At 61.0% G+C, this 18,913-nt stretch overlaps 1 protein-coding gene across 1 annotated transcript; it reads right to left on the reverse strand.

The window, feature by feature from the left end:
• Positions 1-6,967: 6,967 nt before the first annotated feature.
• Positions 6,968-11,428, reverse strand: NXPH3 (neurexophilin 3). Its single transcript, XM_045888091.3, has 2 exons — positions 11,010-11,428; positions 6,968-8,748 (listed from the first exon to the last, which is right to left on the reverse strand). The coding sequence occupies exons 1-2, from the start codon at positions 11,061-11,063 to the stop codon at positions 8,044-8,046; spliced, it is 759 nt and encodes a 252-aa protein (XP_045744047.1). The 5' UTR covers positions 11,064-11,428; the 3' UTR covers positions 6,968-8,043.
• Positions 11,429-18,913: the final 7,485 nt, after the last annotated feature.

Here is an 18,913-nt window from a genome sequence, read left to right on the forward strand (position 1 = left end):
GGCCACCTGCATCCTCTGAGCCTTGTGTTACGTTTACAAGGAGAGGTCTCGGGCGGGGCGAACACAGATGAACCTCCTTAGTGCACCACAGGGCTTCTGGAGTGCAGACATGGGCTTCTGGGACCAAGGAGCAGTAGCAACGCCACCAAGGGCCCCGTCTCTTAGGCAGAACCAAGGAAAACAAAAGTAGCTTCCTTTGTATGCATCATCCTTTGTAGACATGACAGACTTCTGACCTCCCCTGTGCGGTTTTCTCCCGCGCATTCTTCTTGCAGCGAGGAATGAATGTGTCCATGGCCGTTCTTCTCCCTCCTTCCCTCCTTCCCAGGCTGGGCCAAGATCAGGAGGGCCATACTGTGGGACTCTTCAGAGCAGCTCCCCTAATCGCTGCCCCGGGGCCAAACACAGTTCCAATTGCCACACACATTCCAGTTCACCACAGCCCTCTGATAGGTAGAGATTATCCCCATTTTACAGATGGGGAAATCGAGACACAGGGATGTTCAGTAACTTGCCCAAGGTCTACAGTTAGGAAGTGGCAGCCTGGCTTCAGGATCCATGCTCGCAACCACTACCCTACACAGCCTACCCAAAAAAAGAAAGAGAAACCAGGTTTCTCCTCCTTCCTGTGAGGCTCTAGGATGCCCCTGGGCCCCAGCAGGTGGGTCGGAGGGCCGGCGGTGCTAGATGCCAGTAGGCCTGCCTGACATAGTGCCGCCATTCAGAGTCGGTTTGTCCCTTACTGTAACCATGTGAGCAGGTAGGGAAAAGAACTGCCATCCAAGGCCCAGAGAAGCCCGGTGAGACTAGGTCAAGATCACATGGCAACTAAGAAGTATACCCAACTCTCTCCAAACACATCATAGTTGGGGCATGGCCTTGCTTTGACCCCAAGGTGGGGGAGCCCTGGCTCCTTGGGACTGAGCAGGCCATTCTTCCCCCGGTGGGGCTACCCTGTAAGCCACGAAGGGGATCTGGGGCAAGGAAGACTGGTTTAATGGAAAAAGCGGGTACTGGGTTAGGATCCAGAGGGCCCTGGCTTTTCCCATGATTCTCAGTGATTCAGGTCGAGACCCTACCCCTCACTGTGCCCTAGGAGCTAACCTGGGTCTCTGAGGACCCTTCTAGAGAAGACAACATACAATACCGGGGACAGGTGGGTGGAGGGGTGGGGCTCTCTCCTAGCCAGGAGATCGGGCATGGCAAGAGGGGACAGTGGCTTGTCCTCCTGTCGTCACTTCCCCTCCCCAGCTGTGGTCATGCCTGGGCATGGAGGGTTCGGTGTGCAGGACACTGGGGTGTGGGTAGCTCATTAGCTAGGCCTTGGAGGAAGGGCCTCTGCCTCTGGGGAGCCTGCAGGCCAGCTGGCTATTGGCACCTAGCCCCTGCCCTCACGGAGTCTCCGTTTCGTTCCGAGGGAGCAACAGCTCCTGTGTCCAGTCCCTCATTAGTCTAGGGGGGATATCCACTATCCTATTGTTACAGTCCCCAAGTTGGCAGGGACACAGCACTGCAGGCTCAACCAGAGTCAGAGATAGGAGCAGGATCTTCAGAGAGAGCTGTGGGGGGTTAGGGGACAGCAGAGGACACGGGACGGAGCACAGGGTGAGGCTGAGCGCAAGAAGGGGGGAAAGTGGTGGGAAGGGTGGGAGCAGAAAGGCCTAGGTCCCGGGAAGTGTGTCCAACAGAGCAAAGTACAGAGTCTCCCCAGCTCAGCTTTGGAAGGAGAACCTTTGGGGTGTAGAGTGGCAGGGCCTAATGATTCCTAATCTTTCCCCTTGCGTTTCTCCTTCCCCTTGGGGTTTCTTGCTCCAATTCCAGCCACTGACATCCTGCTGACCCCAAGAGAACGTTTCCTTGACGGCCGTGGCTCAGGTATGAACCGAAACCTCTTCTGGATCTCCTGGCACCATGGAGACCTGCTGGAACTTTCAGAGGCTTTATTAAACAGTATTTGTTGAATGAATGAGCACTAAGGGAGAACAGATGGGTATTAGTGTATGATGTCCACAAGGCTTAAGAATAGCCTGGCTCACAGAATCTGCCCCTGCCAAGGCTTGGTGGGCTCTGGCCTGGGCCCCTTCCGTCTGCCTTCCTAGGGAGGAGCCAGTTGAGGCCCAGTGCCATGGCGGTCCTTACTGGTACCCAAGAAACAACATGGCCATCTGCAGCCCACCTCAGCTTCTCGCTTTCATCCCCCTCCCCAGGGGGATGACACCTGGAGGGAAGACCCTGTTCTCAGGGGCGGGGCATGGCTTTGGTGGATGCGGAGGTACCCCTGTTTCTGAATAGGCTGGGCTAATTGGTGGGGGGAATCAGAAGCATGCCTGTTCTTACCCAGTGTCCTGGGCGGGGCCAGGGTCTCAGGCAGCCCAGACCTGAGCTTCCGCAGCCTGTGGTGGTCCCGGTGCAAAGCACTGCACCAACCTGCCAGCATCAGTTTCTAGAGCCTGCTGCTCTGCTCCCCGGGGCCCGCTTGGCCCGGCTCCCCAGCTTGGCTGCAGCCCAAGTCAGAGGCGGGGGCTGCACTGGCTGTTCTGGGCAGTTTTTGTCCACTGGGTGGGAGAACCATCCCGAAAGCCTGGTTCGCGGGGTGATGGGAGGGCAGCCACCCTTCTGTCCTGCCCTCTCCCCTCCCATCACAGGGGCCCTCCTGCACCGGACTTCCAAAGCTGTGTTTGTTGCAGGTAATTAAAGGGTTTTAATTAAATTAGGATCCCATCTGGCTGGGATCAGCCAGGCCCTTAACGAGGATTGTGTGTCACCAACATCAGAATGCGGATGGGGACTCAGACGTGCGGGGGTTGAACTTGGGGACTGGAGGCCTTTCAGACGGGGGCTCCTGGCCATGCCACAGCAACTCATGGCACCCCGAAAATGAAGGCTCTGTGCCCCGATGCCAGGGAGCCGGGGGAGAGCTTTCCCAAGTTCGTTCTCGCCCGCCAGCCTACAGAACCTGACTGATGTGCGGCAAGATCCGGGAGCTTTCTCTCATTTCCCCAGATGAGGAAACAGATCCGCAGAAGGGGAGAGCTCAAACACATCCACTGGGTCAGGTGGCGATAGATTCAACTAAGAAACGGAGACCCGAAACACGGTGCCTTCCATAAGGCAGACATTTGATTTTTCTCTCACCGAAAAGGCCGAAGGGGGAGGCAGCCGAGCGCTAGCATGGTGCTTCTGGTCCACACCACTTCCTATTTGACGAGGCGTTCAGGAACCAAGCCTTCCCCCAGCTCATTGTTCTGCCACTTGCAGGATGTGACTCTTAGGCCCATGGTCTCTGATGGCAGCAAGAACTGTCCTTCAACTGTCTTATCAACTCTTTCCAGAAGTTGCCAAATAGCCCTTTGGCTTACGTGTCGCTGGCCAGATCTCAGTCACGGGACCACATCCAGGGGCAAGAGAGGCAGAGAGATGTAGTGTTTATCTCAGGCAGCCATATGCCCAGCTAAACACTGAGGAGTCCATTCCTATGGAAAAGGGGGAAATGGCTAATACGAGACAGTTAGCGGCCTCTGCCTCCTGCGTTATGAGAAGCCCGGGCTCCTCGCTCCAGCCCCGGGGGCCCTTCCAGCTGCACCAGGAGCAAGGCTGAAGTGGACGTATACCCACGTCCCAAAACAAAGGAGGAAGAGGTAACATTTGTCAACGAAGTCACTTAATCCCCCCCCCCCCCCCCCCCCCCAGTGCTCCAATGTAGGTAGATCCCTAGGTTTTCACCTAAGGAGGTCTGGCAGATGATGTCCTTTGCCCAAAGCCACCCAGCTAATGGGGACGCAGATGTCAGTTCCTGCAGGCACACATGTTGTCAGTTCGGGGGCAGCCTTCGGGAGGTGGCCCCGACATGGTGCACTGGAGAGCTTTGAAGTAGGCATCCGTCGCTTGCATTTTGAGCTTGGCAGGCCGACAGGAAACAGGGGTCGGCGGAACCAGAGCCCAGCCCCCGACCACCGAGTGCCGGGTCTCCGCCGGCGGATGGCGGCAGCTGCCTCTCCAGGAACTGGTAGGGGCCACCCCACCCCAATCTCGCCTCCTCCTTGTGGGGCCTCTCCTCGCCTGTCGCCCCAGCCCCCGTTCTCCTTGCCGGACCCCGGGACTCAGTCTCTGGAAGTAACATTTCTCTCCCGTACTCCCCGCCATGGCATTGGATCACTTCCCAACCCGGAGCACCTGGTTCTCGTGTGTCTCCCACAAGCCCCTACACCTACCCAACTTGATGATCCCGGTCCCCGGTCACCCCCTGACCCTCAGCTGCTTCCACCCTCCATACACCCCTTCCCCCACTTCCCTACCCACCCACCACCTCGTGCAGCTCTGAGCCACGGGCCTCGCCTCGGGAGACTGCCACATGCGAGGTCACCAGCATCCCTGCCAAGGTTGGGGAAGGGGGTGACTCAGTTCCCGCTTGTTCATCCCAGGGAGGAAAACTGAGGGGGAAGGAGGAGAGAGGAGGGACCTAGACACCTACTGTGTTTGCCTCAAGCTTCATTCAGAGGAAGACTCGGCTTTGCTGCCAGTTGACCCAACACGGATTCCCTCTTGTTAGCTTCACAGACTGCTGGGAAGATTCACCCCGTCAGAGACGGGGACACTGAGGCCTAGACAATACCTGTGCCCAGGGCCCAAGGGCAGAGGCAGCCTCCCGGTGCTCTGAGGGCAAGCTTTCCCACCTGTGTCCATATTGCCGTTCTTGCCCTCGGGAGACCAGTCTGATGAGGGAGGCACAGTGCCGGCCTCACGGGGTGACAGACCCTGGCTCCTCAGTCTCATAGGGTGATATGGGCCGTGACCTCAAAGCTTGCTCCACTCGGATGAAGGAGACAAGGACTCTGCCCTGGGGCAGCTCCCCAGCTGGGTTGAGCAGACTGGGGAGCTGGACCATGGGACCGAAAGCTTTGTCACTGAAGGGTAGGGGTGGGGGTAGGACCTAGAGCTTCTTCCTGGGAGAGGAGACAGGTTCATTCCAGAGGAATCCACTCCCCTGTGTTGGAATGGCAAGATCAGACGATCAGAGAGCACTTGGGAGTGACTGGGGGTCCATCTCCCCTGGGAAGATGTCACAGACATCACTCACCAAGGGGAGCAGAGGTTAGTGCCTTCTTAACGAGAGGCAGTTGGATAGACCCCTTACCTTTGTGAGGTCCAAGGGGGCATAGGAAATATCGGCGGGTGGCAAGAATATCAGGGCCCAGAGGTCTATTCCAAAAGAATTACAACTCAGGAGAAAATCTATTAGCAAGATCCTAGCTGAGAGGAGCAGCCAGGTTAGTGGGGAAGGCAGAAAAGGAGGGATGAGGCAGCCGAGTGGGCGCGAGGGTGAAATGAAGTTATTAAAATGCGCCCCCCCCCCCCAGCCGCTCAGGCGGAATGTGTGCCAGGCGGGCCAGCCCTCCAGCTGTCCGCGGCATCTGGCTCTCCACAAAAGAGGAGCCAGAGGGGGTGGGGCAGTGTCCCCCGGGGCCTGCTGCTAGTTCAGCCAGGCCAGGTGAGGAGGCCTCAGGACCACTGGCCTGCTTCTCTTCCTCCAGCGCCCACACGGCTGTGGGAGGTGGTGGGGCCTGGGGGGCATCCGCAGGTGAGAGAGTACCCCAGATTCCAGCACCCCCTTCCCCCAGGGCAGAGCCTGAGCCCCTGGGCCTGTCTGAATTCTGAGCACCTGTCCCCATGGCCGGGGCGGGGGTGTGTCTCAAATCTCTGCTGGGGAGAGGTGGCCCCAGGAGGCATGGTGCAGGGGAACGCTGCAACAGGAGTGTGAGCTTGAGTCATGTGCCCTTTCTGGGTCACTTCATCCAGCAAGGAGGCTGCTAAGGCCTCGTCCAGCTCTGCTCTGTACTGAGGGGAGCACTGGGCCGTGCTGAGTGCCGGTGTGCAGGGGGAGACAGGCTGGGGGCGGCAGGACCCCCTTCCCCTCATGCTAGGACTCTCCTCGCTGTGCATGGCCAAAAGGGACCCAGGGGACCTGAGTGCTGCCCTCCCAAGCCAGCAGACCTAGGATGACCTCAGAGAGGGCACTGTGATCTTGGTACTTGGGGCTCAGCGTTCTGCTCACTGAGCCCCAAAGGGCCCAGCTGACTCCCAGGCCAGGTGCCATCGGCAGACACCCATCCCAAGGCCTCATCTCGGCTGGGGGCAGGGCAATGGCTGCTTTCAAGCCTCCTTCTGTCCCCACTTCCCCCCAACCCAGCCTGTTCCTGCACCAGCACGTCATCAGACCGAAACCCCAATACCCCGATTCTCTGAAAGGACCCTTCCAGGAGATTTGCGCAGGAGAAGCAGCTGGAAGTCACAGGTGGGAGAGCGCCTCACAAGTATCTGTCCAGGTCGGGGAACCAGAGCCAGAGAGGAACGGAGAGGTCATATGAGTGGTCCTCAGAGTGTGGTCCCTGGGGCCAGGAGCATCGGTGTCTCCCTGGGTCCTCGTCAGAAAGGCAAATCCTTACACCCCACCCCAGACCTACCGAATTAGACACTCCGGAGCCCAGAAATGCGTGTTCACCAACACTCTCAGTGGCTCAGAGGCCCACTCACACGGGAGAAGCTCGGGGTTGGGCAAGCTCCTCATTTTACAAAAAGCGGAAAGAGACCCAGAGAGGAGAATGGACTTATCCGAGGCCACAGAGCAAAATACTGACAGAGCGAGAGCGAGAGCAAGGGCCCCCCACCCCGGGCCCACCCAGATGGCCGCCTAGGGAGGCAACGAGGAACACAAGGGCCCATCCCACCTTCTAGCTTTTCTTCCCCAAGCTGCTCTGCAGCTGCCACCCCCCCCACCCCCGGAGCGTCAGGCAGTGTCCGTCCAGCCTTCCCGATGGCTCCAGGAAGGGGGCCGGAGAGGGAAGCCCTGAGCCCTCAGGGAGCTCTGGTCTCCAGGACATGTCCTACCGCCATCTGGGCGGGGCTGGCTGGACGCTGGGGCACCCAGGGCCCTTTCCCTCCTCCCCGGACAATTCGGAATCCAATGCCTTGGGAAAGCTTTATTCCCGGCTCCAGAACAAGACTCTGCACAGAAGTTGACAATCAGGTGATTCCACACCCCGCCCGCCCCTCCCGCACCCACAGACAGACACCATGGAACGGGTCCAGCACGCCCTGGACAGTCTGGCGTCCCCCGGCCCCACGGCCAAGGACAAGAGGGAAGTGCCGGCTCTATCCAGGGGAGCCCCAGGCCGACAGGCAAGGCTCGCTGGCTGGACAAGGACACTCCCAGAGGAGCCGGCAGGAGGTGGGGTGGCGGAGGGACACAGCGCAAGGACGGGCTTCCATCTGTGGCCTTGGTGTGGGGAGAACCACAATCACCCTCTGTCTCAGCTTAAGAATGGGTGTCCCTTCAGCACAAGGGTGGGCAGGGGTGACGGAGTACACAGCTATGGCAGGAGAGGGAATTTTGGAAAGGGATGGCCTGGCTGGGAACAGAGGCTCTATTTGTCAAGACATCAAAAAGACTTCAAGGGTCACCACTTCAGCCTCAAGTCAAGCTCAGTCCACAGTCCAGGACAAGGTCCCCTCAGTGGGGCCCAAGAGCTCCTCCTGCCCCCCGCCCCTCCCCGCTCCCAGAGCTGGCTCCCGGGCAGCCCCATCTCTGCCGTCCTTTGTCGCCTACTTGGGAGTCCACGCTGAGGAAATGCCCCCTCCTTGTTGCTGCTCTTCCTCAGGATGGCAAGGAGGGAGCCCAGGCTTTGGGCTCCTCTTCATCCCTTTATTGGGGCCGCACTGGTGTGCCTTCGCCAGAAGCCTCCAGGACCCAGCATCTCCTTGCTGCTCAGTGGGGAAGCCCTGCGGGGCTGCGCAGAGAACCCACTGCTCCTCAGGCGCTCCCGTGTCCCAGTCGCTCCACAGCCTCAGGCTGGGCCAGCACTCGGGACCCCTTCCCCGCCACCACTGGAGACTTGGCCCTGGCCTCGCTTGGCATCTCCTCCTCTCCACCCCCCACTCCCTGCCTGAGGTCCCTTCCTTTCCCTGCCCAGTATCCAGCCAGATGGCCTCCTCTGTGGGCCGGCCTGTCCTTCCAGCCCCGGCCTGGCCTCTGTGGCCTGCCCAGGGTCACCCGGAGGGGTAGTAGGGAGTATCGCTGTGGTAGTTGTAATCCGGGCACACCTTCTGGACCAGCCTATAGTCTGTGCTATAGAAGGCGATGTAGACGCAGACGACTTTGAAGGGCTGGGAGCAGCTCCAGGTGGCCGAGCTCTGAGCGTGGTCTCGGGAGCAGGTCTTGGCCGGGTCGTGGGTGCAGAGCGAGGTCCGGCGGCCCCGTTCCACCTTCTCCCACTCCATTCGGCAGTTGAAGATTTTGGAGGCCTTGGCTTCGATGAAGATCTGCTGCTCCTGGTGGAACTCTACAGCTTTACTGGGGGGTACGAGGCTGATGGAGATGTTGCCCTGGCCAGTGGCGTTGTGTCGGAAGTGGACGCTGAAGGTCCCGTTGCCGTGGTCCACGATCTTCCCGGTGACGAGCAGGTTCAGGGCCACCGTCTTGATGTTGGAGTAGAAGTCACCCCAGCCGAAGATTTTCTTCACCTTGGCTGAAGGTGGGGGGCTGTGGTTCGGGCGGTTGGGGGGCTGCCCAAGGACCCCCCATGCCTCCCCAGGCGGAGCCAGCAGCCCTAGGAGAGTGGAGTTGGCCATGGGGCGGGACTTGGGTGAGATGTGGCCCCGCTTCCGAGGTATCCGGGGCCGGGGCTGGCTCTCATGGTCATCGCGCTCAGGGTCCTCTGAGCCGGGAGGGCCATCCTCCTGGCCATAGATGACCTGTGGGGGGAGTTGGGAGGAGAGTGAGAGCCCTGTCCCCAGAGGACCCAGGAGTTGCGGTCCCTGTTTCCCACCAACAGCCTGTCCCTTCTACTGACCTGAGGCTGAGGGACCCCCGCACATCACCCACTTTCGCTAGGGTTTGGGTGTACACTCTGCCTTGTGTCATGGTCCCAGCTCACCTTCTGACTTTCAGGTCACCCCCCCAGCCCCCCACCCCCGTCCTGCCTTTGGCCACTACTCAAAGTCTGGAAGGATGATCAAGAATTCTCTCCAGTGGACCAGAGAGACACTGTCCCTGCCCCTAGGGAGTCTCCAGTCTGATGGGGGAGGTCTAGCTCCCGATCTTGGGAGAGTCCTCATCAGATGTCAGAAGCGTAGCCTTGTGCTGATGGAGCCCCCAGTCTTATAGGAGAGGCTACAAGGTCACAATTTCACAGAGGAAACTCCCCGCCTCTGAGAAGTTCACAAGGTGATGATGGGGAGGCACAGTCACTGCCCTCAAGGAGCCCCAAGTAGAATAGGAAAGCTCCATCGCTATGCTGGGAGAGCCCCTGGGGTTGACGGGAGAGGTGCAGCCCTGCTTTTTGGCACTTGCTCGTCTGTCTGTCGGATGAGACACCACCACCCTTAACCCTAGGATATTTTGTCCTCTGAGGCTAAGAGAACCAACAGACCCAGGATGGCCAAGATAGGGAAGGTCAAAAACTCTGGGGGTCACCAATGAGGATGTGCCCAGACACTATTGCTCCACGAGACGGGAGTTCTTATGCCCGTTCTACAGATGAGGCCACCAGGATTCTAAGGCGACATCCCTACAAGGCTGAGTCACATAGGGTCCGCCCTCCCATTCCACCGCTCACTCCTGGCCTCAGGGACAAGATAGGTCTGTTTGTGGAGGTTCTTATCCAAGCCCATCCCCACCCGGAATCTTGTGCCAAACTGCCAAGGCTTGGCCGGCCTCTGCTGGGTCGGCTCTGGCAACTGGCAACACCTGGGCAGGCCTCCTGGAGGCACTGTGGGGAGGGCTAGCAGGACAGTGTGACCCGGCTCAGACACCGGGCGGCTCAGGAGGGCGGCAGGGAGTAGACGAGGTTTCCTGAGGGCAGCCGCCTGGCGTGTGCTTACTCAGCTTCTGAAGAGAGTACTCGCCCTATGTGTCCTGTTACCAGCACTTGGGGCCCCAGCTCACAGCTAGGCAGCTTCGGGTTTGCTGGTGAGCCCTGGGGTGAGGATGGGGGGATGCCCGAGGGCTGGGATCTGGAGGGCTCTAAAGGGGCCCCGGGGTCTTCATGTCTCCCCCCACCCCCGTTCTGGCCCCAGCCCATACCCTCAGAGGTGTGCCAGATGGCCCTCCCTGCTAGGCCCCAGGGGTAGGGTAGAGGGCCAGCCAGGAGGGCCCGGGCTGCAGCCCCGTGTTCTCTTGGCCCTGGGGGTCGCCGCGGAATGGCTGGAGGGTGGGGAGAAGGGCCGCAGATGCGGACAGGAGAAGGGAAGGGTGCTTCCACACTGTGGCAAAGGGGAGGTGGCACGAGGGGGGTTGTTTTGAGGAAACGGGCAGGTCCAGATGTGGGGCCCAGGCTTCTCTACGGCAGGACTGGGGCCGGGGGGCCGGGCGGCGGGGACGCGGCGAGCGAGCGCACGGGGAGCGGGCTCTGGGGCGCTCCGCTCAGCTGCCGCGGGTGCCCGGGGCGGGAGCCGCCTGCCCAGGTCCTGTGGGGCTCGGGCTGCGCGCGGCCGGGAGAGGAGAGGAAAACAACAGGCGGGGAGGGAGGGAGCGGGAGGGAAGGCGCGAGCGGGGGCCGCGGGGGGCCGCCCCCCCTTGCCTGAACAGGCTCCGCGCGCCGGGGGACCCCGGCCCCGGGCCTCGGGGTCCCCGAGGTCAGAGGAGAGCCCAGGGCCCCAGACCGGGCAGGTGGTCAGCTCCGCCACCCACCCCCACTCCCCTTCTGCGCGTCCCGGGGCGCCGGGACCGGGTCGAGTAACCTTGGCGCCCCGCGGCTGGCCTTTTCCCTCGTGCGGGTCGCACCTCCCGCCGCCGGCGGCCGAGTGGGTGGGCCAGGCGAGCACCCTCTCCCCGCCCCTATTAACCCTTGCGGTCCAGTCTGGGTGCTCGGACCCGCCCTCTCCCCCGGCCTCCGGGCTTCCCCTCCATCCCGGGGATGTCGGGGGGGAGGGGGGGAAGAAGGGAGAAAGTTTCCGGGCTCTCCCCCGTCCTCCGGGCCCCCGCCCCTCCGCGCAGCTCCCCGCGGGCCACTCACCAGATAGAGGCTGCCCTGCACTAGGAACACGAAGCAGCAGCGAGTCAGTTGCATCTTCCTCCTTTGCTCTCGGGCCCCTTGCTCTCCTCTTCTCCTGCCGGGCTCCCAGGCCCCTGCCTCGCCCCTGCGCCTTCAGGCGCGCCGTCCCATGCTCCAGTCCCCGGCGGCTCGCGGCCCTCCCCTCTGCCGGCCGCCCGGGACCGACCCCGCCCCCTCCGGTCCAGCTGTGCAGCCGCCGCCCCCCTCCCCCGGCCCAGCTGTGCGCGGCGCGGCCCCCTCTCGAGGTCCCAGATGTGCGCCCCGAGCGCCTCGAAGGGCCCCAGCCGCGCGGTGCCTCTGCCGCTCCAGATCTGCGCTCGGCGCCCCCCTCGGTCCAGCGGCGCCGCTCTCGCCCAGATGTGCTGGGGACCCGCGCGCGCGCCCGTCCCTGGCGCTAATTCCCCAGGCCAGACGGCCCCTCCCGCCCCGTCGCGGCGCGCCCCCTGGCGGACGCCCCTGGCCGCGCCGGGCCCCGCCGCCCGCTCCCCGCGCAGCGCCCCGCCAGACTGGAGCGCTCCTGGCGCCCAGGCGGCTCCCGCTTCCTCGTCCCTCCCACCGGCGGCGGCGGCGGCGGCGGCGGCGGCGGCGGCGGCGGCAGGTACGGTGAGCCCAGCCGGTACCTCCGGAGTTAACTCCTCCCCTGCCGGCCCGCAGCCCGGGGACCTAGGACGAGGGGGGCAGGACGCGGGGGCGGAGGAACTCTCGGCGAGGAGGGGAGAGGGTGGTGGCCCTGGGATAGGGACCCTACCCTTTCCATCCCTCTGGCAAGACGCCTGTTCCTCCGCAGCGGGCATTGGGAATCAGCTGCCCTACCCCGAGCCCCAGGAGACCTGGACTTGGGAAAGGTTATTTTTCCCAAACCCATTCCTACAGCCAAAAAAGAACGTCAATAACGAGGAGCCTGTCCCCACAGCGGAAAGTCACTTTCTTTCTGCAAGACTTGCTTCTGTGCAGAAGGAAGTTCTTCTAGGTGTCTAGCCTCTATTCCCTTGTTATAATGTCAGTTTCTTTCCTCTTCTACTTTACTCAGAGGGGCTGGGATAACCCCCCACCCCCACCCTGTCCAATCACTGTGACAGGAAACCTTTGGCCAGAGCCCTGGGCTGAAAAGGTCACTAGGGGCCGGACTGAATTCTGGAGCTGGGGTTAGAGGTAAGCCTCCTGAGAAGCTGAGGACTGAGGTGGGCAAGGTCTCCCTGGAAGCTGTGTCTGCCTTCTTCACTACTTCCCCTCCCTGTGACTCAGGGAGTGACCAGGCTGGGACGTTGTGCTCCTATCCCCACGGGGTCCTTCCTTATCTCTGGCCTCTGCATACTTCCAGGGCAAGGAGGAAGAGCAGGACCCTGATCTGAAACCCCCAATGGTGGGTCCCATCCTCCATCATCCCACTTATACCCGTGTTTCCTTGCTGGCATTCCAGGACCTCTTTAGTCCTTAGGAAAAGCAAAGGTCAAGTCCTAGCACCCCTTGGAGGCTGTGAGGGTGAGGAGGTACCCCAGCAGTTGGAGTGGCCCCAGCTTGGGCTGGGGCCCAGGGAGCACACGGAGAGGGGGACACTCTGCTCTGGGGCCCTCCAGGCCCAGCTTGGTCTCTGGCCGCAGCCCCCAGCACGCACCCAGCCTCCTCCCCCACCATCTGCCAGGCGGGTGCGCGGGGAATGCAGATGAATCTTAATATCAGCCTGGGCCAAGTGTGATGAGGGAGACAGATTCTGCAGAACCCAGACAGCATCGCAGAGCCCCCTGTGTTCCCCAGGCACCCTGGGCAGTACCAGGATGCAGCAGCCCTTCCCTGGTGGGGGGATGTGTGTGTGTGTGTGTGTGTGCATGTCTGTCAAAGACCCCCGAAGTCAGGGGAAGAAGGAACCGATAAATCTTTGTTTGGCCTCTGAGCCTCTGGTCCGGCTGGGAGGAAGAAGCTGTTGGCCTGAGCGTGGGCAGCTGGTTCCAGCGCTCAGCCAGGCAGAGGCGTAGCTGGGCCCACTCCCTGTCCATCCCCAGAAGGTCCTATCCCCAGGAGAGCAGTGCAGCTCAGGAGAACGAGCGCAGGTTTTCAGGCCAGACAATCCTGGATTCCACTCCAGGCCCAGCTGTGTGACCTTGGGCAGGTTGCTTGGTTCTCTGATGCCAGTTTCCTGATCTGTTGTTGCAAGAACTAAAGGAGACAAATGTGCAAACAAAGCTCAGGCACAATGGCTCTCGGGCAGTCGTGGGAGTGCAATAAAGGGAAGTTCTCGCTTTTCTACTTCCCACACATCTGCTCTGCTGTGCCTCCTGCCAGGCTTGCCCTCCCTGCCCTCTCGGCCATTTCTGGCTCTCACTTCCTTCAGGCTCCCCCCCTTCATTCATCCATCTAGCACTAGCTGAGCCTGTCCTCGGTGCTAGGTGCGAGGCCAGGGTCGGGGATACGGAGATGGATGGGACACCATCCCGGCCCTCAAGGATCTCACAGGCTAGTGTGCAACCGAGACACGGAAATCGATGATGATAATTCAGTGTGGTGAGTGGAATAACGGATCCCTGTAACAGGCGTTATGGCTGCACCAAGTACAGTGCGGGCAGGATCCGGGAGCATCAGGGATGGCCTCCTAGAGGAGGTGACGCCGAAGCCGTGACGAGGAGTCAGCCAGGCAAGGGCCATTCCTGGCAGAGGGCACTGACTGGTCAGAGGTAGGAGGCTGGAAGCAGAAGCCGTGTGCTGTCACTGGAGCATGGAGGGGAGGATGGGGGGGAGAAGAGGCAGGAGCGGGAGGGTCATGCGCTAGGACCTTTGAAGGGGTTTCAGGGGGCTGGTGAATATAGTCAGATTGTATTTTGGAGAGACTGGAAAGAGGAGAGACTGAAGGGAGGGAAGGGGAGGGAACCGGTTAGGGGATGGAGGCAAGGGTCTGGGGAGAGAGGGGGGACGCCAAGGACGTCTTTAGGAGGCGAAATAATCAGGTTGTGGTTGTTGCTGAGATGAGAGAGGAAGGGAGAAAAGGAGTTGAGTATAAGTTTCTGGCGTGGGCAACAAGGCAGGATGCTTGCTGAGGTGAGCACCAAAGGCGGGGGGCGGGGGGCAGGGGGCAGGGAGGGAAGTGGGTTCTGGGGCCGCCAGGGGCAAGGAGGGCAGGCAGGCTGGTCCTGGAAGCCGTGGCAACAGTGGGGTTCTCACAATTGAGCGTGCCAAGTAGAGTGGGGGTTCTTACAACACATGCAGATTCTAGAATCCCACCCAGGGAGCTTTTCAGGAGACGGGAGCCCCCAACTATGTATTTTTATATGCCCCTGCCGGGTGATGCCAATGGAGGTTGCCTCTGAACTTCACTCCGATAAACCCTGGTGTGGGGGGAGTATCAGGAAAGAGGGAGGAACCGCCGCTCAAAGGAACCGAGGCAAGGGAGGGACGGAGAAGTGACCGCTGGGTTTGGCTGAGATTCCTCTGGTAGCTGTACCCCACCGGGGTCCCTCCAGCTGCTCCCAGGGTGGGAAGACAGAGCGACAGTGAACTCTGTGCACAGCTGTGCTGGAGACAGCACCCCCTGCCCCCCCCCCGCCCCGCATGGCTAACCTCCCCGTGTCCCCAAGCCTGCGACCCCACCATGCCAGGACACAGGGCAGCTGCTCAGTGAAGGGGCAGAACTCAGGGCACGAGGCCCGCCCCCTGGCCCCCAGGTCCCGGCCCCCTCGGTGCCTCCACGGTGCGCTGGGTGCGGTTGGCCTTTGCTCAGCCCCTCTGCTTGCACCTGCTTCAGCCTCACCCTGGGCGGGGTCCTGTCGGCCTCCCTCTCCCCCTCCTGCCCCCCAAGTGCACCAGGAAAGCAAACAGCACAGGCAGTGCCTGATGCGCACTTATCGAATGGATGGGAAATGGGGTTCCTGATGCTTTGAAAGGCAGAGAGTGGATGCCCTTACGCCAGCTGGAGCCAAGAGGTCTTGGGCGGGGGGGTTGGGGGGGTGGGGCAGCAGATCCTGATTGTTAACAATCTCTCATGTTTTACCTGGCAATTTGCAAGGCGGAAGTGTTGTGATGGGGTGCTATGTACAGGGGACTCAGGGAGCCCCGAGGGAAACCCTAATTCCAATGAGGGGGCCAAGGACTCGTGGCAGAGAAATTGGTCCTGTGATATGAGGACGGGCCCAGGTGGGAGGGGAAGGAAGGAAGCTTTCTGGGAGAGGAAGCAACTGCAAAGGCCAGAGATGAGAGCAATGGGAGTGGGGCTCTGAGAGGCCGAGATGAAAGGATGATTTGTTCCACAAATAGGCATCGGGCCTCGACTTTTATGTCGGGCCCCGGGCTGGGTGTGGGGGTACAGCTGTGATCGGCAGTCCTTACGCGCTCGCAGAATTTGGGCTCTGACGGAGACAGAGATGAACCAGCCAAGCACACGGAAACATGAGCTCTAAGATGGTGGCAAGTGGTGTGAAGGTAGAACAGCAAGTTCCCAGCGAGACGGAAGCTCAAGAGGGGCCAGGAAAACTCTGCGAGACGTGACATTTTAGCTGGGATCCAATGGCCGGGAGACCTGGGCCGCCACACAGCGGGGGAAGGGGCTTCCAGGCAGAGGGGATCGGACATGCTAGGACCCTGGGACCAGGAAGAGTCCAGCACCTTGGAGTGTGGCCCAGGAGGGGAGAAGGAGACTGAGAGCCAGCCGGGTGGCCGGGGCTGGATGGCCCCGGGGCTTTATGAATCTAGTTAAAGATTTTGGGTTTCATCCTGTGATTCAGGTGGTTTGGGTTGATTACAAGTTTTAAACGGGGTCAGATCTGCACTCAGAACAATCACTAGAAAGATCATTCTGATAACAGCATGGAGGGTGGATTTGGGAGGGGGTAAACTGGAGGCTGGGAGGTGAGGGTGGGCTGAATTAGGGCAGACTCCAGGGGGATGGGACCGATGGAATGGCCTTGAAAGATGTTTAAGGGGTACGATGGAGAGGAGTTTGACTTCAGGGCACAGGGTTGAGGAGGCCAAGACGATCCCCAGCTTTCTGGCCCGGAGAACGGGACTAAGAGCAGGTTTGCTGGAGGAGATGCAGCACCCATCCTCAACAGAGGGAGTATCAGGTGCTATGGTGTGCTCAGGGGCAGTGCAGGACCCCCTAGAGGGACCAGACTGGGAGGTGTAGGAGCCTGGAGGGTCAGCAGAGGTGAGATTGGGAGGAGCTTGCACAGAACAGAGCACAGCAAGTGTGTAAAATGAGGCTGCCAGGGCCGGTCGTAGAGGAAGGAGTGAGGGAAGAGAGGGGCGCACCAGGACAGGGGAGGGGCAGAGGAGCCAGGGAAGCAGGTGGGAGACCGCTGGCCCTGAGAGCCCTGAGGGAAGCTGCCCACTCACATCCCAAGCCTACATGCCTCAAGCTTTGAGAGGTCATTTTGTCTATGCCCCTGCCTCTCGCAGGATCTCACCAGCCAAGAGGGACCTTCTCCTGGCTGTCAAGGCTCCCACATGTGCTCTCCTAGAGGGGCGAGGGCGAGCACGTGGAATCCAGCAGGCCTGGATTAGGGCGTATCTCTGAGATCTGCTGTCTGGGTGATCTTGGGTGAATCTCTCCTCTTCTTCAGACCTCAACCTCCCTGTTAAGGGGGATCAGAGTGCCCATCTCATGGGGTGGGGACTGATGAGTGAGCGAGCATCCAGCTCTCTACTGGGCTCATAGAACCCCGCTCCGGTCTTTGGTCAGAACTGAGCTAGCGGAGAGGGCTTTGTAAACAGAGAAGCACTGAACAAAAGGCGTCTGGCCATGCTCCTTGCTGCTACATCTCAGTATCTTCAAAGGTGAGGAGCAAGGGGGAGAAAACAAGGCCCGAGCTGGGCCACTAACCTGCAGGACATGTTGGCAGGGAACTGACACCTGGCACCAGGTCACCTGTCCGCCACCTGTCGGCTGGACACGGGTCGCTGTGGTCAACACCAACTCCCGCAGGGGGCGATGGAGAGATTGCGCGGGCGTGGCGTGTCCAGGCGAGTGGGGTCAGCGCGCCACCTGGTGGGCACTTGGGGCTCCCGGGGAAGGCGAGGACCTCCGCCCGCAGCGCACCCCCACCCCCCACCCCGCGCCTGCTGGTGCGGAGACCTCCCCGCCCGCCCCGGTCCCGCGCCCCGCGTCCAGGCGCTTCCTAAAGACCCCTTAAAACAACCCATGGCGAGTGCTATTCAGAGGCCTTGTTACGCGCCCCAGGTCTGCAGCCGGATGGCCTGGGTCCCAGCCCTGGGACCGCTATACGGCTCGGGCAAATGACTTCACCTGTCTGTGCTTCAGTTCCCTCGTGGGGACAATGACAGTATCCACGGCTGTTGAGAACAGCGTCTGGCACATAGTAAGTGTTCAATAAATGCTGGCTGTTACATTCGCGTTCAGTTACTCGTTCAACCACGGATTTTCGAACGCCGGGCGCTGGGTGGGGGGGTAGCTCCGTGGGGGAGGTAGCCTCAGCTGCCAGGGGGAGAGGGGCTCCTATGACTTGGTGCCCGGAAACGAGCCTCGGGTTTTGAATTTATGAAACGGGTCAATATAACATCTGCAGTGAGAAGTTCCCGCTTCCTTTTCATGGAAGGGGCGCGGGGTGGGCGAAGAGACAGGGCACCCCAGGAGCCGCACGTTCTCCTGCTCCCCTGGTCCTCGGGTTTGCCTCCTGAGTCGCGGCCACACCGCCCTGAATACAGGGATGCACGCCCCTCTGGACCCCCCCCCCCCCATAGACAATGGGGCCAGAGCGCCAAGTGGCAGCCACTTCCGGAGGTCGGGGAGCGTCCCGCCCCCCACCCCCCACCCTCCATCCCAAAAGGCTGGCGGGGCACTTCTGCCCCTCACCGGCCGGCTGTCGCCAGGGCGTCTGGACGCGCCGGGCTGCGCCTTCCATTTCCAGGCCTGTGGTGACGCCTGGCGGCAGAGGGAGGGACAACCGCGACCTCGACCCTGCAAGGACTCCCTGCGGAGAAGCTCTTAGGGGTAGCGCTGGGCACCGCTAGGTAGGAGTGGGGGGTGGGGATGGGGGACAGGCGCTGTCAGAGGGATCCAGGAGGTAGAAGAGCTTCCCGGGGCCGCATGGACCTGGGCTTCTGTTAGAGAGATGGAATCTGGGGTTCTCCATCCAAACTAGATCACAGATGGAGCAGGCGGAGTGAGGGGATTGGGGTAGGAGCCAGATGAACGGGACTAAGGGAGTTCAGGGAAGTTCAGACGAAGACTTCCCTAAGTTTCTCCCTCCACCCCATTTGGGGTCATCATTGTTCCCCTCTGGTGCTTCAGTGCCCCAAGATTTCAGTGGGAGTGGTGTGGGGCAGTGCCTGGGGGCGGGGTGGGGGGTGAGCCTAGGAATAGCCACAGCCTGAAAGGGGCCTCAGTCTGCAGCCGTGGAGGCCTAAGGACCAGCAGCAGACTTGGAGAGGCAGCGGGAGGGACGCCCCCTGGAAATGCTTTTCTGATCCCTGTTCTGTCCTGGACCACCAGGGGAGTGTGGCTGCCCACACCCACTTCCTGCCAACTCAGCACCAGCCTGCTCATGGCCCTTGCAGGCCGGTAGGACCTGACCTCAGCCCGAAGGCATAACCTCCTCACTCCTGAATGCCAGGCCTGAAGTCAGCCACCTCCAGGATTTCACAAACTGTGCCAACTCAGGGAATGCAAAATCACACTCCGCACACGCTGACCCGCAGACATGTGGCCCCTGTGTTCCCCACTCCACGAGGGGCCCCACCCTCCAACTCATCGGAGGTGCCAGCCTCGCTGTGGGCCTCTCTCCCCAGTATCCAATAGCATTTTCTCCACCATGCTGCAGGCTTCATGGCTTCACCATTGCTCAATGGGGCCACAGGAGCTCCCCAATGGCTTGTCCCCACCGTTCCTTCCCTACCCAGAGGGAGACTGATTTCCAAGACGC

The sequence above is a fragment of the Mirounga angustirostris genome, unplaced genomic scaffold (genome assembly GCF_029215605.1).
Source record: "Mirounga angustirostris isolate CCGP_5_RB_7025 unplaced genomic scaffold, mMirAng1.0.hap1 SCAF_17, whole genome shotgun sequence".
NCBI lineage: Eukaryota > Metazoa > Chordata > Mammalia > Carnivora > Phocidae > Mirounga > Mirounga angustirostris.